This window comes from Saimiri boliviensis, chromosome 14 (genome assembly GCF_048565385.1).
Source record: "Saimiri boliviensis isolate mSaiBol1 chromosome 14, mSaiBol1.pri, whole genome shotgun sequence".
In the NCBI taxonomy this organism is placed as follows: Eukaryota; Metazoa; Chordata; class Mammalia; order Primates; family Cebidae; genus Saimiri; species Saimiri boliviensis.
In genome coordinates this window covers 88678124-88705395 of record NC_133462.1, presented here as the reverse complement: position 1 = coordinate 88705395, position 27272 = coordinate 88678124, and the positions used below count along the sequence as shown (strand labels likewise).

At 41.9% G+C, this 27272-nt stretch overlaps 1 protein-coding gene across 5 annotated transcripts in view; it reads left to right on the top strand.

The window, feature by feature from the left end:
* RGS7 (regulator of G protein signaling 7) overlaps positions 1–27272 on the top strand; it is a 521801-nt gene that overhangs the window by 2587 nt on the left and 491942 nt on the right. The window contains exons 1-2 of one of the 5 annotated variants that reach the window (XM_074385392.1): positions 7954–8410; positions 9497–9623. In XM_074385392.1, the coding sequence (XP_074241493.1) occupies positions 9546–9623 (78 nt within the window). In that variant the 5' untranslated portion in view covers positions 7954–8410; positions 9497–9545. Of the gene's footprint in view, positions 1–7953; positions 8411–8608; positions 8764–9496; positions 9624–27272 lie in introns of those variants that run through there. The other 4 variants (XM_039464304.2, XM_039464305.2, XM_074385391.1 and 1 more) reach the window with 4 other exon arrangements.

Genomic DNA, 27272 nt, shown 5'->3' with positions numbered 1-27272 from the left:
CCAATCCCCATATGTTGCTTCCTCTTTTTGATATCAGCCATCCCCAAATTTTGCAGTCCATCAAACCTTTGCCTTTATTTAAGCTTCTGCGATTTGACACGTTATTCCACCCACCTGAAATGCTGTTGCACTCTTCCTCCTCATAGTCCATCCGGAAGATCCCCGATGAATTTTTAAAGTCCCTGCCAAAATGTCCCGTTTTCTTGGGAAATATGCTTTCCTAACACTTTGTATGCACATTCACTTAGCACACTGCACTACAGTGCTTTACACATCTGTCTCTCCTACCTGCCTCTGCCATGGGAAAGGTTCATTCATTCATCATCAAAGACTACCATGATGCTTGGTATTGTGCAGGAGCTCAGTAAACATTTGTTGGATTCTATGACAGAATTTTCCTGTGGATGGGTTCTAGGCACCAATCCAGTTTGTACATCCATATTCTCCCTCATTTCAGGCAAATTGGCTCTATTTTACTATCTTTTTTCTCCACCATGCTTTAAAAGTTGCTAAGGATTTCATTTCCAAATTCTCTCAGTGCCGATGGCTGGGACTGCTCTGATTCTGGTGATGACCAGCCTCGAGCACCCTTCTACTGTTTCTTCCCTTATTTGAGGTCTCAGTTGCCTCTTGGAGAGTTGCTGCTTCTTGTATTATGTGAAGAACACCATATCTCATTCTAAAGACTAGGGTTCAGGTCCTGGCTCTGATTGTGTCTCGGTGTGTAACCTGGAGAAAGTCAATCCAGTTCACGAAAGCCCAATTTCTTCATTGTAATTGGAGAGTAATCCCCTTCATTTTTCTTATTTTATTATTCTAATTATGCCATCTATCATTTTCAATCTAGGCTCTCCTCCTTGGCTGGTAATTTGGAAACCAAATAGGAGATGAGTTCCTCTGTGGTTTTTCACCTTCAGGGGTAATGACTCTTGTCATCCAGCTGCTGGAGCTCTGCTCCCATAAGCTGCCTGTTAAGAGCCCCAGGTGTGGCCTGTTCTTGCTATGTCTTGCCCTCCTATGGTCACACTGTCTACCTCATCTCACGGTGTCATTCGGATCCAGTCACCTGGCCTGTTTCTGCACTCTGGACACCACATGCTACCTGCTGGATGGGCTGTTTTCCATCATTGTAGCTACAGCTACTCCCAATATCTGCTCCACAGAAATGGTGGTTAATTTCTAGGCCGCTGTATCTGTTGATATGGACAACATGACCACTGCCAGACCGTCTTTCCAAATACTTCATTTGCCTTGGAATAAAAAGATTTTCACAGCAGAGCAAGACAAGACAGATTATATACATTTCGTTTTATGATTAAGGAAACTGAGACTTAAAATGGTCAAATTACTTGCCCAATGCTACCTTGATTTTAAGCAGTGGAGACAGACCACAGCTCATACATTTTGACACCTTCTCTAGTGTTGTTCCATTATGTCAAAAGGGCAGGAAGAAGTCTCAACATTTTTGGTATTCCTTCACAAACATTATACCACTTCTCATTCATAATATGTGCTTGATTAATTTACTCATTAATTAAAAAGTACGTGACATTTTAAAATTAGGTAATTTTGGAAAAACTCAAGATCAGAATTTAAACATTTCAACTGGAAGGAGCGAGAAATAAACTCATGATGAAGACAAATCTTAGTTTTTACTTTTTTTTTTCTTTATCAACTCTCTAACATTAGTATGGAATTTCTAATTAGCAGAAATAACAGCCACAAAATGGATGAAAGGATAGTAAAAGTGAAGAATAATTCATTAATGAGGGCATTGTGCTGTAAATAATTGAGAGTTGATCACAAACAAGAAGATATTTCTTTAAAACTTGTCATTTGGGGTAAGATTTCCCAAACTATTTTGCTCTTTTTCATGCAGCTTATATCAATCTTAAATCAATTATCTCCTAAAATGCCAGTGTAGTATTGTGAACAGCATAATCCCTTTAACATTGTTCTCATGTCTGTACTTGCCCCTGTGTCGCTTAGAATTCTTTCACACAATAAAAGCCTCGAATTAATAAAGTACTTCTCTTAAAAAATCAAAATGCTTTCTCCATGTTACCATTTAATTACGTCTCAAAGCATTCCTCTGTGAAGTGGGTGTGTGTGTTAGGAAGAGGAATTAGTCTTTCCCATTATGACACATAGGAAACAGCTTGGAGGAGTAGTTCCATCCACAGGGGAACTTGATGCTAATTCATTCTGGTTCATGTTGTTGACTGGGTTCTTCTAGTATACCCAGTGTTTCAAACAGAATCATGCTAATGGACTCATTCACCCAGTAAATCAGCACATAATTACTGGATGCCTACTACATATCAGATTCTGTTCCAGACATTGAGGATATGGCAGTGTGAACAGAAGAAGAAAAATGTCTGACCTTATGAAACTCAAATTTTTCTAGGAGGAGACAGACATCAAACATAGTAGGTAAATTGTACAGTGTGTTAGAAGGAGAGAAATGCTCCGAAAGGCAAGTAAATCAGTGTAAGGAGAAAGCGGAGTACAGGGACGGTACCTAGTTTTATATAAGGTAGATAGAGTAGCCCTCACTGAGAGGATGCCGTTGGTACAAGAGCATTCAAAGCAGTGCTAATGCCTGGAGGTGGCAGCATGCTTGGAATGTTTACAGAATCCAGGAGGGCAGTGTGGCTGGAACAGAGCAAACAGGCTGTAAAGGAACACAGACTAGGTCAGATACGGCAGCAGAGTGTTCAAGAAGGGTCTCGTTGGCATTTTAAAGGCTTCTTGCCATTTATGCAGCATGGGGTGTTTTGGTGGATTTTAAGTAGAGAAGGGCCATGGTCACTCTGGCAACTATTTTGAAAAACAGACATAGATGGGAAGGGATGCAAGCAGAGACCATTTAGAAGGTCACTGCCTTCAACCAGGAGAGATTCAATGGTGCCTCAAAGCAGGGAGGAAACAGGAGATATTGAGAAGTGACCAGATGCTGGATACAATTTGTTTTGTTTTGTTTTGTTTTGTTTTGTTTTGTTTTAGAGATGGAGTCTCGCTCTGTCGCCAGGCTGGAGTGCAATCTTGACTCATTGTAACCTTTGCCTCCTGGGTTCAAGTGATTCCCTTGCCTCAGCCTCCTGAGTAGCTGGGACTACAGGTGCGTGCCACCACGCCCGGCTAGTTTTTTGTAGTTTAGTAGAGACAGGGTTTTGCCATGTTGGCTAAGATAGTCTCCATCTCCTGACCTTGTGATCTGCCTGCCCGGGCTTCATAAAGTGTTGGGACTACAGGCGTGAGCCATGCCCAACCTGGATACAGTTTTTACATAGATCCAGTGGGACTTGCTGATGGAACTGCACGTGAGCTGTGAGAGAAAGGAAGGTCTCTTATTTTCTGAATGAGCCTGGGAGCTCCTTGAGGACAAAACTCACCTGTTTTATTTCTTTATGATCTTCATAGAAATCTGAGAAGGCTTCATGGACAATAAATGCATGACTAAGTTTTTGTTAAATGAAAAAAGGAAGGAAAAAGCAAGTCTGTATCAATAGACTTGGAATTCCTGTACTCATAATGATTTGTAAAAATAGACACTATTTCCTGAATTTCAAAAAAAAATGTTAAAAATTGCTATTTTTCTCAAGGTAAAAAAAAAACAAAAACTGAAGCTAAAAAAAAACTTTAAATGTCTTTATTTGGGCTGCTACCTTGATGAGGTAACAGGTTTTTTATCTGCTGTTTTGAAGTTCTGTATTATCACCATTTAATTTGTTTGACAAAAATATTCATAAAATACAGGCTTAAAAGAAAAATAGTAAAATGCTGTGGATATAATGATTGGGAATCACATATGCACATGGTTTTTAAAGAAAGAAACAAAACCAAACCGAAAAGAAATCACTCTACAATATCCATACTTTCTTTTTTTTTTCTTGTTTACAACATAAAGATCCGCATTATCTAGAAAGCAAGCACAAAAGAGAACACATTAAATTTTATGATGGATTTTTTGAAGGTGGTCTAGTCTAATTCACTAAGTTTATATTTGAAAAACATCAGTCATCAAAACATTAAGGTGATAGACATAATTTTGTTTCCAATACGCAGTAACACAAATTCTGAGTTGTCTAATGAGGCTTAACAAATAACAGTGGAAAATTGTGAAATACGCTATTTCTTGAATCTTCCTTCTTGATATTTGCTTGGCAACAGTAATTAGCCACAAACAATCTTGAGTCATCACTGCCCAGAGAGCACGGTGAGAGGCAGGTGTGTGGAGGGATGGAAGATGAGGGAGAGAACAGAATAAGAGGTACCTTGATGGGGGAACGCTAGCTTTTTTTAAACTCATACTGTTGCTAGGAGGCATTTGTGCATAATTTTTCACAGGGCTTTACAGTCACACACAGGCATATTTGAGTCAAGGCTTTGATACTTAGAAGGTATCTATCTGATCATGGCCAGGGTTCTTAACTAGGACAGTGGTATCTTTACATACCTTATAGGGTAAATTTTGTCAGCTATGGTAAGATTATTTTTAATATGGTTAGAGATAGCAGAAATTCAATACATGGCATTTTTATGTCTAGTGATTTTCCCAATGGGTTTCAGCATTTCCTGCCTTTGCATTGGAATAGAAACTCCTTCACCCTTCATATAGTAGATATTCTCCTTGTCCTTGAAGAGCCCGATTTGAATGTCAATCTCTCCTTCAGTAGCTCATACACTGTCATTCAGTTTTTCACTTACATGTGGCTATTTGTTTCAAGATACTCTCTACCTAAGTTGGATTTCTCCTGGAATAGTGAAAAGAACCCAGAAGACTTGGATTTGAGCTCTGCCAGGCAGTCTTTCAGAAAAGTGGAACCATTATGAACATAATGGAATAAGGGATGTATTGTAAGAACTTACACAATTGTTGAGAAAGTTATTTTCCAGAAGAAGGAATTCACAGATCTGAGAAAAGTCACTATTGGATTCCCTGAGGCCCTTGTGTGGATGGGCAAGTCAGAGCTTTCAGGGGAATCTGGAAGGCCTGCTGCATCCAGGAGGGGCACACTGAGAGAAAGCTGAAAGAATACTCAGTGAAAAGCTTTTGTCTACCTGGCTACTGACTCTTTGGATCCATGGCCCTGGTGATGGGTGTGTGGCTCCTGTTGATCAGCTGTGCTGGAAATTGGGGAGATTGGGTGTGAAGCTGGGGAGAGCCAGGATATGCCAAACCCTTCCAGGTCTCTGCATGTATTATCACAGCAAATACAGAGACCTTGAGAGCGGAATAGAGTCTGTTTCACTCTGTTTACCAAATCTTGCACAAATTCCTCTCTGGGATGACAGTACTCACATGCATACAGGCAAGAGGATCCTGAGAAACTTTGTTCCAGCTAATGAAGTTGATAGATTACAAACCACCACTGCCACTTTTTGGCTATGTTGGCTATATTGGGAAGTTAACCCAACCTTTCTGATCCTCTCCTTCCCTATTGTTGCGTTGATGTAAAGGAGATAACTATTATAACTACCTCTATAGGATCATTAGTAAGAATTAAATAAGATAATGTGAAAATCCATTACAAAATACATGGCTGGATACGGTGGCTCATGCCTGTAATCCCAGCACTTTGGGAGGCCAAGGTGGGTGGATCACCTGAGGTCAGCAGTTCAAGACCAGCCTGGCCAAAATGGTGAAACACTGCCTCTATTAAAAATACAAAAATTGGCCAGGCATGGTGGCACACACCTGTAATCCCAGCTACTCAGGAGGCTGAGGCAGGAGAATCACTTAAATCTGGAGGTGGAGGTTGCAGTGAGCCAAGATTGCATCACTGCGTGTCCAGCCTGGGTCACAGAGCAAGACTCTGTCTCAAAAAACAAACAAACAAACAATTAAAAATACAAAAGAATGTATCAGACTTCTCTTACTAGATACATCCATTCATGTCATTAATGTAGGTTTATTGTGCATCTACTATGCCCTAGCAAACTATACTATGCCTAGGATATAAGGCAGTGGCAATATCTTTGTTATCTGAAAGCTGAATCAGACATAAATTAGATATCCAAGTGGAGATGTAAAGTGAGCACTTGACAGACTGGATTTCAGGGGATAGGTACAGGTTAAAAATACACATTTGGAAGTTATTAGTGTTAAGTAATGAAACACTGAAATGTATGAGCCTGAATTAGGTCACTTTAGGTAAAGTGCATGTAAATTGAGAGAAGAGGCTCAATGAGAGATCCGAGACATTTCAGAATTTGGGGGTCAAAAAGATAAGAACAAGCAATAAGGGTGAGTAAAAGCAGCCAGCAATACAGAAAGAGAAATAATAGAGAGTGATGTCCAGGGTTATTTATGCTGAAACGTCAATTTTTATGACAGCTGAGAATTGACCATCAGCTTAGCACCATGGGGGTTATTTAACAAAATGGAACAGGTTCAAGATGGAATGGAAAGATTTTGGCATAAAGGGAAGCAGGAAAGTAAGGTGGCAATAAGTGGAAAGTATGTCAAGAGATATTTTATATATGTGTGTGTGTATAAGTAGTGTGTGTGTGTGTGTGTGTGTGTGTGTGTGTGTGTGTGTAATTGGCTCTATTCTGTTAGTTTGCTGTTGAGAATGATCCATCAGTGCTGTGCTTGGGTACAGATTTCTATGAGGGTGGAACCTTTACCCAGAGATGCAAAGGAGAAAGCCTGATTCCTTCAGGTGGTTCTCTCTTTAGAGGAAAATGGTCAAACTGAGTGAGCATGCCCAGTAGTATTTGCAAATTTATTAATCCAAGTCACTCAAGTCACATCAATGTCTCAAGAGTAGACTGAGCAAAAAGGAAGAGAGGGGGCTGAAAGGAGGAGAAGTAGATTTCGGGGAGAACAAGAATGTTAAATATTTAGAGACGCTGAAAACAGATTTTGCTGAAGATTCTAAGTTCCAGAGGATACAGTGGAAAGATGTGGGGAGTTTACACACCCTTGCATGCAGTGGGAGACAGGTCAGACCAGAGTGTGTGCAGTTTGGGACAATATTTCTCCTGCAGTACTTGGAAAAGGAGATTAGAGAAATATTTGCTCCTTGAGAGAAACCTGACAAGACCTGCATGGGGCTGGGGAAATACACTGGTCCACACGGCCCCCTGTTTCAGTAGCAGTGCTGATTCTGCCTAGACCAGGGGGTCAGGAAGGGCTGACCTTGATTATCCTCTCCCTCTGTCCCTCCCTCTCCTCCACACCTAGTCCAGCAGAGGAAGGAAAACTAGATTTACAGCTGCCCAGCCCTTCCCCTGAAAGCCAGAAACACAGGTTGCTTTAGTACCACCAACTCAAAAGTGATTTGTTTCCTTCCTGTCGTTTTAATCCTTGCAGAATAATTTGTGGCAGCAATATGAAGGAGGATCAGCCCCTCAGACCCTCTTTGAAAACTGCTAGTGGACAAGGGCAGTGAGGAAGAGGAAAGTTCCTCTGAGCATCTTGTGTTAAAGGGAGAAGCCAGGCCTTGGGGATGTTCCTTCAGTTTCACAAGTGGCAAGATTTTCACCCCCAGTTGGCAGCTTTCAAATTAGTTCCCATTTCTCCAACTTAGGAAGAAGCTGTGAAAGCCGCAGGCAAGCGGGGATGAATGATTCATTTGGTCCTGGCCATTTCCTTCACTACTGGGATGTCTCAGTATCTCTCCACTCTGTTATTTGAGCATAATAATAATAATAATAATAATATTATCTGCTTCTCTAGGACTTTCAGCGGAGTCGTTAGGCACGTGATGAAACCTCGGGTTTCACGGGGCTCCATCCACGCATCCACTCATCCATCCGTCCACTCGATTACCCACCCGCCCACCACCCACCCTTCCATCGCGAAGCCTTCCTCCCTTTCCGGCTTACACTGGGCGTTAAACTCCGGGCTCTCCAGGCCTCCGGCGCACGTACACACGCGCGGGCGGGCGGGGTGTGTGGCAGCGCGGGCCACGCCGGGGGCAGGACTGCAGCCTCCCGCGGGGCGCGAGGCCGGGGAGGCCCGGGGAGCGTGGCGGCGGCCGAGCCAAACACATCCGAGCCGGCACCTCCGGACGCCCCCTCCCACGTGACCGGCCCTCCTCCCTCCTCCCTCCTCCCAGTCGCGCGCACGGGCCGGGCGTCTCGACTCCCGCGCGCGCTCGGCGGGTCCCAGTCCCCGAGAGAAGCAGCGGAGGAGGGAGCGAGCCGGAGAGGCGGCCCAGGGGAGCGGGCGCGAGTGGCGGCTGCTGGAGCCGCGTGTGCACGGGCGGCGGCGAGGCCAGGCGCGGGGAGGGTGGCGGTCGCCCGAGCGGCGGGAGCCGGGGCGGCGCGGAATCCGCATCCGCCGCGAGTGTGATGAAGCTGCCCTGCCTCGCTGCTCCGCTCGCCGCCAGCTGACACCGCCCGCACCCAGCCCGCCCGGGAGGGGAGCCGCCGCGGGGCCGTGACCTTGGCGGAGGAGGTAAATAGGGGAGGCGGGCGGGGAGGAGGCAGCGCCCCCCAGAGCCCTCCCGGCCCCCGGCCCGCACCCAGCCCTCGCTCTGCGTAGCGGGAGCGTCCGCGGGTGCAGGGCGGCCGCCCCCGGGACCCCCGCGCCGGGGCAGGGCTCACGGGCGCCGCGCGCACCCCGCGGTCCGCGGTGCTGAAACTGCCGCCGGGCTCCGGCGGCCGCCGCGGCTCGGGGCACAGGCGCGCCTGCCATTTGCCGCCGCCGGGAGAGCGAGCCGGCGGAGCTGGGGCTTGTCTGCCTTCTCTGTGCTTCGGCTGGTGGCTCTGGAGGCTTCTGCACTTAGGCTTTTACCCACGGTGCCCCAGGTAATTGCCTGCAGTCTTGACCTCCCGCTCGTTCTCGTGGCCGGGACGAATTCCGGTGTCTTCTTGTCAAAATCAGGCAGGATTACCTCCTGACTTCCGAAGCGAAGTGGGGAGAAAGGAGAGCAGCCGGTGGTGGCTGGCAGCGCAGTCAGGTGGAAGGAGGCGAAGCATATACTCTGGGTCTGTGTGGGAGACCCGGAGGAATAGAGAGGAAACCCATGCGCTGGAGGAGGACTCCGGCAACGGGCCTCTCCGATGTGCTTGCTGCATGTGGGGACGCTAGGCAGATACCTAGGAGAAAGTGTGCCACCCTGCCCCCCACCCCCATTCCCCGGTGTTGTCTTTCTGCCCTTTTGGGAAAACATCACCAAGTGCAGATGCAAGTATTGGGAGAGAAAAGAACTCTCTGTACTAGGGAAATGCTAACCATGAGTGTTTAAGGTGAGCATCCAACACTTCTGAAAATGAGTATCCAGAAAATGAAGTCAGCTACAGTGATAACCAATTGGTTATTTCTACCCGGAAGACTGTAATTTCTTACAATTCCTTGAGGGTATTGTACGTGTAAACTCATTTTTTAAAAAATCCATGTCCTGTGTCACTTTCTCCAGCCAGCCTCAGTTTGTAAGAACGCTCCGTGTGGGGTGGGTGCCGTGAATGATGATGATGAATCAGGGGAGTCCCTTAAGCGCTACCACTGGGATCTCACAGAAGTCTCTCTAACCCTTTGCAGGGCAGACTGATAATTCTTGTAGCTGAGAGTGGACCAAGTTTTGGGTGACATGGCGCAGGGGAATAATTATGGGCAGACCAGCAACGGGGTGGCTGATGAATCACCCAACATGCTGGTGTACAGAAAGGTAAGCGTGTCTTCGTGTCTTCAGTGTCTTGGAAAACAGGAAACTTCTGGCTTTCTCGAATTTTTCCCTCTAGATCAGAGTATGTGTCAACTTTGTGGCCTTGTGGATTCCCCAGATCATCAATGATTACGTACTATATACGTGAAAGTGATTTGATATTCTCAAGTGATGCCTATGTGGAGAAACACAGTGAAGTAAACGAGGCCTCACATGTTCCCTGCTGGTTTTGCGTAGATTATTCTGTCATGAGCAATAACAGGAAGTTTGGGCATTCCAGATATTTTGGTTGTTACACACATGATTTAATAGCATCCATAATAATTTTGGAAGCTTTTTCTTATACTCCCCTCTAAACATTTAGGTTATAATAATTACATAAGCAAATCACATTTCAGAAATAAAAATAGACCACTTTGCAGTTCTGTGGCAAGAGAGAATGTGTCTGTGTAAATGTATGTGGTTTAATAATTTTGCTCTTGACTAAACAATTCTAGTCTTTTTTGTCTTAGCCGAAATTTTTTTTACTTTCTGTTATTTTTATGATTTGGGATATTTACAGGTATTTATATTCTAGTGCCATATGTCTATTAAATCATTAAATAATATTTATCTTCCAGAGTTGCTTTTTTTTTTTTTTTTTTTGGCCACAGATAGATTTGACAGCTTTGTAGATTCTATAGCAGTGCTATTGACAACAAACTTTTAGACACTGAGCAACCATAATAAATATGCATTTGAATATTTCATGTGCTTTCGAGTGGTTGCTTAGGTTATCATCAACAATCTTACTAAAATTAGGGATGCAGCATTTTTCTGCACCAATCATTTTTATTGCATTGTATAGATGATTTTTTGAAGTGTATTATCTGGAGTGCTTATTGGGCAAGGTTTCTTCAGTCACCACTAACAGTGGTAAAAAGGAAGTCGTGCTTTGAAACACCCCCAAATTGTTACAGGTTTTAATTAGAACCCATTGAAGAGTTCAGGATGCTTGCATTTATTTATTTTTCAGCAAGAGGATCAGAGCTGTTTATGAATAAAGATTAAAGACTATGTGCTACTTTAACCTGCACTAAATCAAAACTTTTCATCCATGTAGCCATCCATAGGAATATTGTTGTGGCTTGAATGGGAAGATGCATGGGTGTCCCGGCACAATGCTAACTGTTTTATTCTCTAGCCTTGGTGAACAGTACTACGTTGTGTACCTATGAATGCATTTATACGTGCCTGAGATAAAACAGTATGATAGGAAAGGTAACTCAGGACTCAGTTGTCTGTATTAGTCTTAAAGCATTCCAACTGTATAAATCAGGAAAATAATCCAATTGCATTTAAATTATTAGCATTGTATTTTTAAGTTGATTGAAATGACTGAATACTTGTCTGTTCTATTTAGAGTTGGTTTTGAAAAGAAATACTTTGGGGGCAGTTGGGTGGTTTTAAAGAAGTCATAATATTTTGTATTGTTTGGTAAGACTGAATATTGTAATATGCAAGCTGTGAGAATTTTGAATTCTATTTTATGGGTGTATACAATGTGAAGAGTTAGTCTTTTGGTTGGAAAATTATAGTGGTAAGCTATTTGTGTTAGGTTAAACAATTGTATTCCCTCTCTGTTTCCCTTTAAAAGATTAAGGACTGAGTGGATCGGACACCTAGTAGTTGTCTTCATTAGAAATGAACTAAATATGCAGCAACTAGTTTGTCATTCGGTCAGTTATTTTGAGAACGAATAAAATAAGAGATTTTAGAAATAGTATTTGACTGTTTAGTGTACCTGAGCCTCTGTTGCCAATTTTGAGTTTATACAGTGTTGTATAGCATCAAATCGCCATTAATTCTACTTTTAAGTTATCAGACTGTAATGATTTCAGGAAGAGAATGCACTACCTCATTTTTAAAGCATTATTATTTTGTCAGGTCAGCTTGGAACAGCTTGTGCTACTCATTTTTCCCTTCCTTTCCTAGCTGTTTGCTTAGGGTTAGTGATCACATATAATTTACTTTTCAAAGAAAGATTTTCCTGATAAATCATTATTGGAAAAAATAACCCCTTTCAGTGAATTTTACTCTTAATGCTTACCTGTGGATTGTCTGTCTATTCTTGTATTCTCTGAGCATATTTTTTTTTGTTTTTCTTTGTGATAGAAATAACAATGTATAAATATCAGAGAATGCATGAAGAGACACAGAGTCCTTGTTTGTCATTTGCTAGTTATCAGGTCAAACGGTCTATGTCTGTGTGTAGACATAGATTGTGACATCACAAATTTCATGTGTCCTTTATGCTTCTATTTTTTTGTATCTAAAATGGGCTTTCCATTCAATATATTCTCAGTAGAGCCAACTTTTAATGTGAAGAACAGCAAAATAATTGGAGAGGGGTTTTGGTTGAATATGTGTGTTAGGATATTTCAACTGCTCCACCTTCCCAAAAGAATAAATACTAGATTGTAATGCTTGTTAATCAGGAAGTCCATCAAAGACTTAGAAAAGGACTTCAGTTCCAATAGGACATTGCTTAGTAACAGTGGAGAGAAAGGATAGGGAAATTGCTCTTCTAGCGACTCATGCTCGTTTTCCCCTTCTACTTCACTGTTGGAGCGTACCTCTTGACAGTGTGTTCTGAACTTGCAGCATTCATGGTGTTTCCCTCCCCGTGACACCTCCTGTTTATTTATTGCTTATGACTCTGATGATGTGCACACACGCAAGATACGCATGTGCTGTTTCCACTTTATCTTCATAGGCTATTGGTTTCCAAAGTGGAACACAGAGAAAAGCTGGGATGTGTGAATTTCTTGTGTGTGTTTGATGTCTCTCTCATTATCCTTGTACAAATTACAGGAGTTTTTCCAAATTTCAGAAAAATTCTGGGGACCTTTTTTTCCATGGAGAAGTCCATAGGGATCTTATGGAAAAAAATGTACAGTAGATAAAACTCTGATTGTTAAGGTAGAGTGGATGTCACCGTATTGAAGGGTACAGGTGACAGTAACGCTGCTTCATGATCCAGATTAGGGTTGCTGCTTGCAAGTCAGTCTCAGATGTTGGCCAGTAGCTTTTTGGCATAATACAGGGAGTCTCAGTAGAGTTCATCTGATGCCAGAGACACATTTTAAAAATACGTACCGGCGAAGTATTTGCCTTATCAGTTCTTCTATTGAGAATGCTGTCTTTTTCATAAGCAGGTAATTAAACTACAATGGTTATGTTGTTTTATGTACTTGAGGACATCTTATTTAAAAGCACATAAAATTATGAGACTTGACTGCTTTTATTCCTGGCACTTTTTAGGCCTCCTTCAGGCAGGACCTTAACTGGATTAGAGCTAGAAGTGATCAACTTCCTTAAGAAGAGACCTGACTAGCTCCAACAAGTGTTGGATTCAGATCAGCTTTTTGAAGAATCTGTAGAGGTGACAAGTCAGAACTCAATGTTATTTGGTGTTGATACCCCCTGTTTTGGACGGCTTTGGACAAAACTCTCCATTGTGGGAACCGCAGTGGCCGTAAAGAACAACTGAGTACAGGGAGAGACATTCCATATTTGGTGTCTGGCCAGCATGCTGTCCACTAGACAGTATACATCACTTTTAGTCCAGCAGCTGACATTCCTGCATTTGAAAAACAAACTCTCTGGGGCACCTTGGGGCCAGTGCTTCAAATTGTCTGGAATGCTGGCTTCTCGCTAGCAAGACTCCTCAAAGTGTCCAATACTTTCTGATATTATTGCAGCAATCATTTATGCTCAAGCTGTCAGAAAAGAAAATGAAAATGTTTTTCCTCATTCATTATCTTACTGCAGTAAACATGGCTTTGGAAATAGCAAACTTATCAAGTTCACTGTTCCTCCCTCCTCCTTCCCCTCATTTTTCTCCTACTCCTGTTCTCTTCTCCATTCTACTCTCCTGTCTCTTCTTCCTTATATAGTTGCTTGCTTTGCATTTGTTTGCTTTTAGTTTTTCTTTTCAGACTTAAGGTTGAAGACATAATTTGCACTGTTTATTTATTGTAAAGGAGAAAGCAATGTCTTTGGGAGAAGAGAATAGATGCCAGCCTTGTTACCTGTGAAGCTCAGGACCTGGATAAATCTTTCAAATATGGTATCATGTGGTGGTATTGGCAACAGGTTATTATTTTAGGGTTAAGATTGCTCCATTCTGGTTTTTTTTTTTTTTTTTTTTAAGTCAGGGTCTTGCTCTGTTGACCAGGCTGTAGTACAGTGGTGCCATCATAACTCACCGTAACCTTGAACTCCTGGGCTCAAGCTATCCTCCCACCTCAGCCTCCCAGGTACCTGAGATTACAGGTGGGCGCCACAATGCCTGCCTAATTTTGTTTTTTGTTTTTTGTTTTTGTAGAGATGGGGTCTCACTATGTTGCCCAGGCTGGTCTTGAACTCCTGGGCTCAAGCGATCCTCCTGCCTCAGCCTCCCAAACTGCTGAGATTACTGGTAAGAGCCACAGCGCCCAGCTGTGACTGTTCCATTCTTGAAGAGCAAGACGAGACTACTGGCTTTTCTTATATGAAGTCACAATGAGACCTGTCACCCAACCAGGAAGAGTATTTGTGCTGATTGACTTGACCTAAACATTGTCTTTGAAAGCTACTTCTAAAGTCGGTCTGCTCTGTGAGAGGAGACATACTTACCAGAAAGAGGAGTGGCTTGATTTCTTCTTTGGAAGAGACAGGGCCACAGACATTACTAGTCTCTTAGTGGTGAGCTAGCTGACATTTTCTATATTAACTCAGTGGATTTGTCAGTACAGGATTGCCCATCTGGTCAACCTTGAGGGTGTTGATATTTCTTGCTTAAATCCCCATTGTGAAAAATAATATTTGACTTTCCTTTTTTTTCAAGATGGAGTCTCATTATGTTGCCCAGGCTGGTCTTAAACTCTTGGGGTCAGGTGATCCTCCCGCTTCAGCCTTCTGAGTAGCTGGCATTGTAGGCGTGTACCACCATGCCTAGTTGATCTTTAGTATTTTCGAACCTTAGTTTTCTTAATCTGCCTGGGTTTACTACCTGTTAGCGGAGTGAGGAATATGTACAAGTGACGACAAGACCCACTAGAAAAAGAAGGAATGTGTATAAAAGATAATTATGAAAGGAACTGTCCTTGTAAGCCCTCAGATTTCCAAATTAAGGGCTCATATGGGAGGCAGGCACTGACAGAAGTCTTGCCATTTCTGAAAAATTTTTAAATGGAGGGTCTTTTGTAAATCAGATTATTTGAAAGAAACTTTCTGAGCCAAGGGATGTTGTCTACTCTAAACATATTCAGACCTGTGTTTTCCTCAGTGATACTCATAGTGACATGCGCCCTGAGAGAAGATAGGACCGTCATTGATATTCCCGTGATGATACTTCTTGATGAGAAGTAGATAGAAGGATTTTCTGAGTAATAATTTAATGATGAATTTTGGGTAGTCATTGAGTTCAGAGCAGGAGAGTCTTTCAGGGTTGAGCTCTTTCCTCACCAGTTGTTGTTGGTCAGTGATATTTGTGGGATTACAATAAGGATTTGTGGCCTGAATTTTATTTCTTTTATTTCCCACTTCCAATCTCCCTGAATCTAATTGATCAGAGGAAAGTGCAGATGTGCATAAGAGAAGCCCTCGAGGGATTTCATTACCTTCTAATAGCCTCTGTGGTTCTAGTGAGTGATGGAAAGCAGGATATTTTTAGGAAGTGTGGGTGACAGAATGTGATCACTGCAGAGAAAGTGGAAATATTTTGAATTTGGACAGTTTAGTGACTTAAATGTTAAGTATCCTTGAAAACAGGATTGTGGAAAACAAGCAACACAAATAATTGGCGCCTGCTTTCCACTTCATGACAGTGATAAGGAGGCATATGAACGTCAGGGTTGTGCAGGCTTCTAGCCTACAAAATATCAACCTAATTATAAAATCATTGTAAATGATAGAGTGGGTGCCCAGTTCCTTAGGAAACAAAGGCCCACTTCTTTCTGCAATTTGCCCACAGCAATGCAGATTTAACTTGCCTTCCTTTTAATGCCCTTTGTCTTGTGTCTAATTAACAAAAGTCTTGGGACATTGGAACCCTGCCAGACAATCGTGAACTCCATTGAAATTGCACCTGATCTAGACTAGAAAATATTTGGGCTGAGTGGCCTATCTATAAAGATAAATTGTTATTTTGTCTTCTGGTAAAATATACAGGAAATGGCAGTTTTGTGAAGTTAGCTGGGTTCTTAAAAAGTTTGAGAGCCTTCCTTTCTTTGGTGCTTTCTGGTGATTAACAAGTAAAAGTTTCCTGAAGATGACAAGGGGTGGAAATGGAGGAAGCATGTGCCTTGGAATTGGGAAGTCTTGGTTTTAAATCTCAGTTCTGCCACGGTTTAGTTGTGTGGCTGTGGGTTAGTGACCTAACTCCTTTCACTGCAGGTTTGTTTTTTTTTTTTAACCTACAAAGTGATGAAAAATAAAAACTGTTTTAGTGTTTTCTTCATAAGGCTGTTTGATGATGAAATGAGATAGCCTGGGGAAAGTGTCTTGCATAGAACCTCAGATATATTAGTAATACCTGCTACTAAAATTAATATTATATTATCATTATTATCTTATTACTACTACTTAATGAAAATTATTAAGCATCCAGTATGTGCCAGGTGAGGTACCATATGTTACCATATTTTTTGATAAAGAAAGGTGAACATTTTCACTACCTCCAGGCATATTTTTCTGGTAGGATAAAGAGGTGGATTGTAGGACACATTGGTAATATTATTTTTATGATACTTACCATGTCCTGTCTTACATTGTCTAGCCCTATCTAGCTAGCTTCCTCTACTCATTAATGGGAACGTTTTTGGAGTCTTGTCTTATATGTCTTTGAAGCCTGCACAGTTACTTGGATGTTATGCAAACTATATAAAGCCTTAGAATCCAGGAATTTCAGAGGCAAAAGGAAGCTCAGAGTTTATCTACTTTTTCATTTTGCAGATTATGAAATTTAGGATCAGAGAAGTAACAGGATTTGTCTGAAGTCACACAGCTTGAATTCAGGTCTTTATTTGTCTTTCTATTGGCTCTCTTTCTCTCTCTGTCAATAAATTTGCTAAGACTGTGTTTGTAATTTAGTGTCAATGAATAATCAGCATCCTGGTTGCTTCGTGGACATCGTGAATTATACCAGGATGTCTAGTCAACCACCCTAAATAGATTAGGTGCTTTTTTCCTCTGACCTCAAATTTAACTTTAAACAGTCTTGGTGGCTAGTGGCCATTGGATTAGACAGCACAGTGATAGGAAGTAAAGGACTCTGAACAAATAGCATCAAGTCCAAGAAAAGCAATAAAAGAATGTGCTATACTTAGCTCAGCAGTTGTATATGGTGCTTAAAACAAAGTAGAGCTCAACAAATGCCTTTTTTAAAAATAAGAATACAACAGAAGTTTCAAAAGAAGAACATAGACCATGGCCTTGTAAGGGAAGGGTAGATATTGTGCTATATGACACTGAATATTTACTTCATTTATGACTTCCTTTCTTTGAAACTTTCAGTGGTCTGAAGTAGGTGGCTCTCCTAACATCAGATGACATCGGTTGTCTTTCTTTTTTTTTTTTTTTTTTTCTTTTTTATTGCATTTTAGGTTTTGGGGTACATGTGATGAACATGCAAGATTGTTGCATAGGTACACACATGGCAGTGTGCTTTGCTGCCTTCCGTCCCCTCACCTGTATCTGTCATTTCTCCCCGTGCTATCTCTTCCCACCTCCCCACCCCCCGCCCCTCCCCCATTTCCCCCCAACAGACCTCAGTGTGTAGTGCTCCCCTCCCTGTGTCCATGTGTTCTCATTGTTCAACACCCGCCTATGAGTGAGAATATACGGTGTTTGATTTTCTGCTCTTGTGTCAGTTTGCTGAGAATGATGGTTTCCAGGTTCATCCATGTCCCTATAAAGGACGTGAACTCATCGTTTTTGATGGCTGCATAATATTCCATGGTGTATATGTACCACATTTTCCCTATCCAGTCTATCATCGTTGGGCATTTGGGTTGGTTCCAGGTCTTTGCTATTGTAAACAGTGCTGCAATGAACATTCGTGTGCACGTGTCCTTGTAGTAGAATGATTTATAATCCTTTGGATATATACCCAGTAATGGGATTGCTGGGTCAAATGGGATTTCTATTTTTAGGTCCTTGAGGAATCGCCACACTGTCTTCCACAATGGTTGAATTAATTTACATTCCCACCAACAGTGTAAAAGTGTTCCTATTTCTCCACATCCTCTCCAGCATCTGTTGTTTCCCGATTTTTTAATGATCGCCATTCTAACTGGTGTGAGATGGTATCTCAATGTGGTTTTGATTTGCATTTCTCTGATGACCAGTGATGATGAGCATTTTTTCATATGTTTGTTGGCCTCCTGTATGTCTTCTTTTGTAAAGTATCTGTTCATATCCTTTGCCCATTTTTGAATGGGCTTGTTTGTTTTTTTCTTGTAGATCTGCTTTAGTTCTTTGTAAATTCTGGATATCAGCCCCTTGTCAGATGGGTAGACTGCAAAAATTTTTTCCCATTCTGTTGGTTGCCGATTCACTCTACTGACTGTTTCTTTTGCCGTGCAGAAGCTGTGGAGTTTGATTAGGTCCCATTTGTCTATTTTGGCTTTTGTTGCCATTGCTTTTGGCGTTTTGGTCATGAAGTCCTTGCCTACACCTATGTCCTGAATGGTTTTGCCTAGATTTTCTTCTAAGGTTTTTATGGTATTAGGTCTGATGTTTAAGTCTTTAATCCATCTGGAGTTAATTTTGGTGTAAGGTGTCAGGAAGGGGTCCTGTTTCTGCTTTCTGCACATGGCTAGCCAGTTTTCCCAACACCATTTATTAAACAGGGAGTCCTTTCCCCATTGCTTGTTTTTGTCAGGTTTGTCGAAGATCAGATGGTTGTGGGTATGTTGTATTTCCTGTGAGGCCTCTGTTCTGTTCCATTGGTCTATATCTCTGTTTTGGTACCAGTACCATGCTGTTTTGATTACTGTAGCCTTGTAGTATAGTTTGAAGTCCGGTAGTGTGATGCCTCCCGCTTTGTTCTTTTTGCTTAGAATTGACTTGGCTATGCGGGCTCTCTTTTGGTTCCATATGAAGTTTAAGGTGTTTTTTTCCAGTTCTGTGAAGAAGGTCATTGGTAGCTTGATGGGAATAGCATTGAATCTGTAAATTACTTTGGGCAGTATGGCCATTTTCACGATGTTGATTCTTCCTAACCATGAACATGGAATGTTTCTCCATCTGTTTGTATCCTCTCTTATTTCGTTGAGCAATGGCTTGTAGTTCTCCTTGAAGAGGTCCTTTACGTTCCTTGTTAGTTGTATTCCTAGGTACTTTATTCTCTTTGTAGCAATTGTGAATGGCAGTTCGTTCTTGATTTGGCTCTCTTGAAGTCTATTACTGGTGTATAGGAATGCTTGTGATTTTTGCACGTTGATTTTGTATCCTGAGACTTTGCTGAAGTTGTTTATCAGTTTCAGGAGATTTTGGGCTGAGATGATGGGGTCTTCCAGATATACAATCATGTCATCTGCAAATAGAGACAATTTGATTTCCTCCTTTCCAATTTGGATACCCTTTATTTCTTTTTCTTGCCTGATTGCTCTGGCTAGAACTTCCAGTACTATATTGAATAGGAGTGGTGAGAGAGGGCATCCTTGTCTAGTGCCAGATTTCAAAGGGAATGCTTCCAGTTTTTGCCTATTCAGTATGATATTGGCTGTTGGTTTGTCGTAAATAGCTTTTATTGTTTTGAGATACGTTCCGTCAATACCTAGTTTATTGAGGGTTTTTAGCATAAAGGGTTGTTGAATTTTGTCAAAAGCCTTCTCTGCATCAATCGAGATAATCATGTGGTTTTTGTCTTTGGTTCTGTTTATGTGGTGAATTACGTTTATGGACTTGCGTATGTTGAACCAGCCTTGCATCCCCGGGATGAATCCTACTTGATCATGGTGGATGAGCTTTTTGATATGCTGTTGCAATCGGTTTGCCAGTATTTTATTGAAGATTTTTGCATCTATGTTCATCATGGATATTGGCCTGAAATTTTCTTTTCTTGTTGAGTCTCTGCCGGGTTTTGGTATCAGGATGATGTTTGTCTCGTAAAATGATTTGGGAAGGATTCCCTCTTTTTGGATTGTCTGGAATAGTTTCAGAAGGAATGGTATCAGCTCCTCCTTGTATGTCTGGTAGAATTCAGCTGTGAACCCATCTGGACCTGGGCTTTTTTTGGGTGGTAGGCTCTTTATTGCTGCCTCGACTTCAGACCATGTTATTGGTCTATTCAGGGTTTCGGCTTCTTCCAGGTTTAGGCTTGGGAGGTTGCAGGTGTCCAGGAATTTATCCATTTCTTCCAGGTTTACTAGTTTATGTGCATAGAGTTGTTTGTAATAATCTCTGATGATGGTTTGGATTTCTGTGGAATCTGTGGTGATATCCCCTTTATCGTTTTTTATTGCATCAATTTGGTTATTCTCTCTTTTCTTTTTTATTAATCTGGCTAGTGGTCTGTCTATTTTGTTGATCTTTTCAAAAAACCAGCTCCTGGATTTATTGATTTTTTGAAGAGTTTTTTGTGTCTCTATTTCCTTCAGTTCTGCTCTGATCTTAGTTATTTCCTGTCTTCTGCTAGGTTTTGAGTTTTTTTGATCTTGCTCCTCTAGCTCTTTCAATTTTGATGATAGGGTGTCAATTTTAGATCTCTCCTTTCTTCTCATGTGGGCACTCATTGCTATATATTTTCCTCTAGAGACTGCTTTAAATGTGTCCCAGAGATTCTGGTATGTTGTGTCTTCGTTCTCATTGGTTTCGAAGAACATCTTTATTTCTGCCTTCATTTCATTGTTTATCCAGTCGACATTCAAGAGCAAGTTGTTCAGTTTCCATGAAGCTGTGCGGTTCTGAGTTAGTTTCTGCATTCTGAGTTCTAACTCGATTGCACTGTGGTCTGAGAGACTGTTTGTTATGATTTCTGTTCTTTCGCATTTGCTGAGGAGTGATTTATTGCCAATTATATGGTCAATTTTAGAGTAGGTGTGATGTGGTGCTGAGAAGAATGTATATTCTGTGGATTTGGGGTGGAGAGTTCTGTAAATGTCTATTAGGTTTGCTCGTTCCAGGTCTGTGTTCAGGTCCTGGATATCCTTGTTGATTTTCTGTCTGGTTGATCTGTCTAATATTGACAATGGGGTGTTAAAGTCTCCCACTATTATTGTGTGGGAGTCTAAGTCTCTTTGTAAGTCATTAAGAACTTGCCTTATGTATCTGGGTGCTCCTGTATTGGGTGCATATATATTTAGGATCGTTAGCTCTTCTTGTTGCAGTGATCCTTTTACCATTATGTAATGTCCTTCTTTGTCTCTTTTGATCTTTGTTGCTTTAAAGTCTATTTTATCAGAGATGAGAATTGCAACTCCTGCCTTTTTTTGCTCTCCATTTGCTTGGTAGATCTTCCTCCATCCCTTTATTTTGAGCCTTTGTGTATCCTTGCATGTAAGATGGGTTTCCTGGATACAGCACACTGATGGGTTTTGGCTTTTTATCCAATTTGCCAGTCTGTGTCTTTTGATTGGGGCATTTAGTCCATTGACATTTAGGGATAGTATTGTTATGTGTGAATTTGATGCTGTCATTTTGATGCTACCTGGCTGTTTTGTTGGTTAGTTGATGCAGATTCTTGATTGTGTTGCTGCTTTTTTACCATTTGGTGTGTTTTTGGAGTGGCTGGTACTGGTTGTTCCTTTATATGTGTAGAGCCTCTTTCAGGAGTTCTTGTAGAGCAGGTTTGGTTGTGACGAAATCTCTGAGTGCTTGCTTGTTCACAAAGGATTTTATTTTTCCTTCACTTATGAAGCTGAGTTTGGCTGGATAGGAGATTCTGGGTTGAAAGTTCTTTTCTTTAAGGATGTTGAATATTGGCCCCCAGTCTCTTCTGGCTTGTAGGGTTTCTGCTGAGAGATCTGCTGTGAGTCTAATGGGCTTCCCTTTGTGGGTAACCCGCCCTTTCTCTCTGGCTGCCCTTAGCATTTTCTCTTTCATTTCAACCCTGGTGAATCTGACGATTATGTGCCTTGGGGTTGCTCTTCTTGAGGAATATCTCTGTGGTGTTCTCTGTATTTCCTGGATTTGAATATTGGTCTGCCTTGCTAGGTTGGGGAAGTTTTCCTGGATAATATCCTGAAGAGTATTTTCCAGCTTGGATTCATTCTCTTCATCACATTCAGGTACACCTATCAGACGTAGATTAGGTCTTTTCACATAGTCCCACATTTCTTGAAGATTTTGTTCATTCCTTTTTGCGCTTTTTTCTCTGTTCTTGCCTTCTCTTTTTATTTCATTGAGTTGGTCTTCGACCTCTGATATCCTTTCTTCTGCTTGGTCAATTCGGCTGTTGAAGCTTGTGCATGCTTCACGAAGTTCTCGTGTTGCGTTTTTCAGCTCCATCAATTCACTTATTCTCCTCTCTATGCTGTCCATTCTCGTCAGCAGTTCGTCCAATCTTTTTTCAAGGTTCCTATTTTCTTTGCGGTGGGTTAGAACATGTTCTTTTAGCTCATTGTAGTTTCTTACTACCCATCTTCTGAAGTCTGATTCTGTCATTTCATCACCCTCCTTCTCCATCCGGTCTGGTTCCCTTGCTGGTGAGGAGTTGTGATCACTTTTAGGAGGAGAGGTGTTCTGGTTTCGGGAGTTTTCATCCTTTTTACGCTGGTTTCTACCCATTTTTGTGGGTTTATCCACCTGTTGTCTGTCTCTGTCCCAGGGAGTTGGAGCTTTATGAGTTTCCGTTGCACTACTGCCTTTTTTGATTTTTTTTTTTTTTCAGGTCGGACCCGCCCAGCTAGCAGCACGCCTAGCCTCTGCCTGCCCGCAGGGGCTTTGCTGAGCTGCTGTGGGCTCCGCCCAGCTGCCCTGAGCTCTTCCCTGTAGTCCTTTTTATATGGGCGTAGTTAGAACTGTCTGGGCAATGGTGGCCCCGCCTCTGTTATGGCGGACTCTCTCTGTTGTGGCAGGTTGCCTCGGCAACGGCGGGTTGCCTCGGCAACGGCAGCCTGCCTCCGTAGCGGTGGAGAGTCTCAGTAATGGCGGAAGCCCCTCCCCCACGGAGCCGGACCGTCCCGGTTCAGCTGTGCTTGGTTTGAAGGGCTCAACCCAGAGGGTTTCCAATTACTGTTTTTGTTTTCGTTGTTGTTGGGGGTGGAGGGGTGGGACCAACCGAGCCTGATCACCTGGCTCCCTGACTCAGAGTCTTTTCTTTTAAGTTGAACGACCCCGCGTTCCGGTCGCTTGTTGAAAAGGCGCCGGGATCTCCCGTGCTGCGACTCACGGAGTCGGCTCGAACTGCGGCGCCGGCTCCTGGCGGATTTTTTGCCTAGGAATCTCCTGGCCTGGCTCGCTATTTCAGATGAATGGGCTATTCTGCCGTCTCAAGGCTCTGCTCGCCAGCTAAGAGGGCTCCCAGACCAGTGGTTTTTGTACGGAGAACCGCAGCAACAGGGAGTGGTCACAGCAGCCGCGCGGGCGGAATCAGCCCCGCGGGGGCCAAAACAGCCGCACCGGCTGGGACTGTGACGCTGGCGACCCCTCTGCCTGGGTATCTCCTGGTCTGTGGGCAATAAGAGTTCGTCTGGAAATGCGGCGTCCACTCACCCTCTGCACTTTCACTGGGAGCTGAAGTCCTGAGCTGTTCTTAGGCGGCCATCTTGAAAGTCCCCCCCCATCGGTTGTCTTTCAATAAGACAAAAGCCTGCATGTGCCATGAATGTCCTGTGCAGGGTGTTTATAGGGCCTCAGATAATTTGCTGACATTGAAAGTATTTCAGTTCATCTCTATTTCATAGCATCTCCGAGATGTATCGTAGCCCCTCCATTTCCTGTCAAGACTGAGCAAAAAGCAGAAGCTTCTGGGTAAAAGCGATTTAAAGTATTTAGAGCCCTTTCCAAGAATTTCAAGTTGAGGCATAAGAGGAATCTATTTTTTATAAGCTCCCTTCTCTCGTCTGTGTCTCTGAACTTTTAAAGGAAGACGATAGCCCATGAGGAGATCATAGTAATGAAGGGTCAAAGGACTCTGAGTCAGAAGAGCTGGATGAGAATTTGTCCTTACCTCTGCATAGCTAAGTACCTTTTCTAGATAAAGGGGGGAAGCAGTGTGGATTCTTTAGTATGTTCTGATAGCCATGTGTTACTACGTGCTTCTGTGTGTCTTTACATCTCCTCCTGTTGCATTTTAAAGCATTTTTATAGTAGGCAGTTTTGCCTAATAAAGCACTTTCATAGGAAAAAAAAATGCCATGTAAGCCTGGTCAGGTTTCTCAACTTCCCTTAGTGTCCTTGCAAAAGCCATCTTTGTAAAATGCTTTCTGACCAGGTATTTCCCTGCTTGCTGTGTGTCCCCGTGGCCGTGGGTCATTTAGAAGCCTAGTTGACATGATTTCCCGTTTGCTCATTGCTAGAAGACGATCAAGAACAATACAAAATCTACGTGACCTTCATTGTCCACACAGAGTTCCCAATAGCCAAACTGGTTTTGTAGAACTTTTTTTCTCTAAAAATCTATGGACATTTTTGACTGTTAATGCTTAAGATGGTGTATACCAAGCGATTTTGAAGAATATTTAGTACCATATAGAAAGAACAGATTCAGACGAATATGGCTATTAACACATAATTAATATTATTACAGTGTTTTTCTCTTTGAACTTTTCTAGGTACTTTTGCTCTGGAGATCATTGTCATTTGTCACTTGTTTTAAATTTTGTATTTGGTATTTTGTTTTTGGGCTTTTGGTTGATTATTAATTATTGAGTGTTTACTTACCATGTGCCAGGTCCGTTGTGTGTATGACTCATTTTCTTTAAAATAATCTTCCACATTGGTCATTAGTATTAAGTTTTTCTAAAAACAAAGAAAAACAAAAAAACAAAAAAAAGAAAACCGGAAACCAACTTATGCTCAGTGAGTGACCTCCCAAGATTAGCGGCAGAACTGTCGACTTCTATGAGGCTGGAAACACCTGTTTTTCACTGCAGTGTCTCAGGACCTGAAACAATGGCACAAAATAGGTGTCCTTGAATACTGGTTGTATAGAGACATGAATGCAAGAATAAAATAGGGAATGAATGCCTGGTGCAAAGTCCCTGCTTTCGCCTCTTTACTCTCGAGTAAAGTTGCTCTCTAGATAAGTACATGAATGGACGGGAAATTTGGAACTCAAGTCTGTTCATTCCATAAGCACTCGGTCTTGGCTGTGTATGGAACAGCTATGTATGTAGTAAGTGTTAAAGATAGAGTTTTGGACAGTGCAGACAGGTCTGAAGCATCACGGAGCTTATTTTACCAATGCAGAGACAGATGTCGAGCCACTCGTCATACGGTGATTAACACTATGAAAGAGGAAGAACTGAGTGATATAAGTTATTTATTTTTGGTTTTCTGGTTTCTAAAATAAATATTATGTTAACCTCTATTTTCTGTTGGCAGTTCTTTTTTTTTTAATCAAATTTTATTTTTATTGCTCTCTGATAGCACATAATGTAATAGAAACACATATTTTCAGTATGTTTTACGTTTGATGTCGAAACTTTGCAAACTGAAAAACAGAAACATTTAAGTATTAATTTTTTATTGTCATTTGTGTTTCTTTGATTCGGAAATTGGAATTTGGAATGTTTTTCTTTTCCAGGATGCCATGGTAGGTCTTGCAGTTTATATTGCAAAATACAGTATCTAATTGAATTTATCTTTTAAGTAGGAGCAATATTCATTTTACTCACTTTTATAATGGAAAAATAGGTGTTAAAAACACAGATATTTCTGGTTGGGCACGGTGGCTCTTGCCTGCAATCCCAGCACTTTGGGAGGCCGAGGCAGGCAGATCACGAGGTCAAGAGATCAAGACCATCCTGGTCAACATGGTAAAACCCCATCTCTACTAAAAAATACAAAAATTAGCCAAGCATGGTAGTAGGTACCTGTAATCCCAGCTACTCGGGAGGCTGAGGCATGAGAATCACTTGAGTCTGGAAGGCTAAGGTTGCAGTGAGCTGAGATTGTGCCACTGCATTCCAGCCTGGGTAACAGAGCAATACTCTGTCTCAAAAAAAAAAAAAAAAAAAAAAAAAAAGTAGGTATTTCCAGATAAATATACAATCGTGTTAATATGGTGGGGTTTTTTTTTTTTTTTTTTTTTTTTTTGAGACAGAGTTTCGCTCTTGTTACCCAGGCTGGAGTGCAATGGCGCGATCTTGGCTCACCGCAACCTCCGCCTCCTGGGTTCAGGCAATTCTCCTGCCTCAGCTTCCTGAGTAGCTGGGATTACAGGCACGCGCCACCATGCCCAGCTAATTTTTGTATTTTTAATAGAGACGGGGTTTCACCATGGTGACCAGGATGGTCTCGATCTCTTGACCTTGTGATCCACCCACCTCGGCCTCCCAAAGTGCTGGGATTACAGGCGTGAGCCACCGCACCTGGCACTATGGTGGTTTTTACCTTTAGAAAACCTATTGTCAGGGAATTCTGGTATTCCACCTTTATGATTATATTTTAGTTTTCAATACAGTATCATGTCATAGTTCACTGTCTACCTTTTTTTTTTTAACTTTTATTTTAGGTTCTGGGGTACATGTGCAGGTTTGTTATACGGGTAAACTCATGTCATCGGGGTTTATTGTACAGATTATTTCATCACCCAGGTATTAAGCCTAGTTATAACCCAATAGTTATTTTTCCTGATCCTCTCCTTTCTCCCACCCTCCACCCTCTGATAGGCCTCAGTGTGTATTGCTCCCCTCTATGGGTCCATGTGTTCTCATCATTTAGTTTTATAAGCGAGAACATGCAGTATTTGGTTTTCTGTTTCTGCATTAGTGTGCTGAAGATAATGGCCTCCAGCTCCTTCCATGTTCCCACAAAAGACATGATCTTGTTCTTTGTACCACAGTTTTCTTTATCCAATCTGTTATTAATGGGCATTTAGGTAAATTCCATGTCTTTCCTGTTGTGAACTGTGCTACAGTGAGCATTTGTGTGCATGTGTCTTTATAATAGAATAATTTATATTCCTCTGGGTATCTAAGTGCCTAGCACAGTGCCCAAGGTTTAACAGCCTCTTACACTTAGTAGGTGCTTAGTGAATGAACTAAATTGAGCTAAACTAGGGCTGAAACTCTCAGGGATTTACCGGGACAGATGAAGCAAAGGTATTGATCATATCCCTTAAAAAACAAAATATCTCCTTTCTTAGGTTCTCAATCAGGCTTCTCTAATTCTGGCAACTCAGGATTGATGAATCTGTCTAAATTGGCTAGCAAGAAAGAAGAAAAAATACCCTTGCATTTCAAGAAATATACTTGGTAAACTGAAGGACTTGTAGCCAGATTGCCTGGGTTAACATGCACTTAACATGAACCAAATTACTTTACCTTTTTGAGTCTGATTTTCCACATCTGTAAAATGGGAGTGAGAATCACAGGTTGTTGTTAGTATTACGTGAACAGTGCATGTCAAGCTTGTATAAGTAACAGTTCTTCAATGTATGTTAACTGTTCATTATAAATGTCCAGAAAAGGGACGTGGACTTCCCTACAAATGGCAGTGATGACATCTAAGGAATGT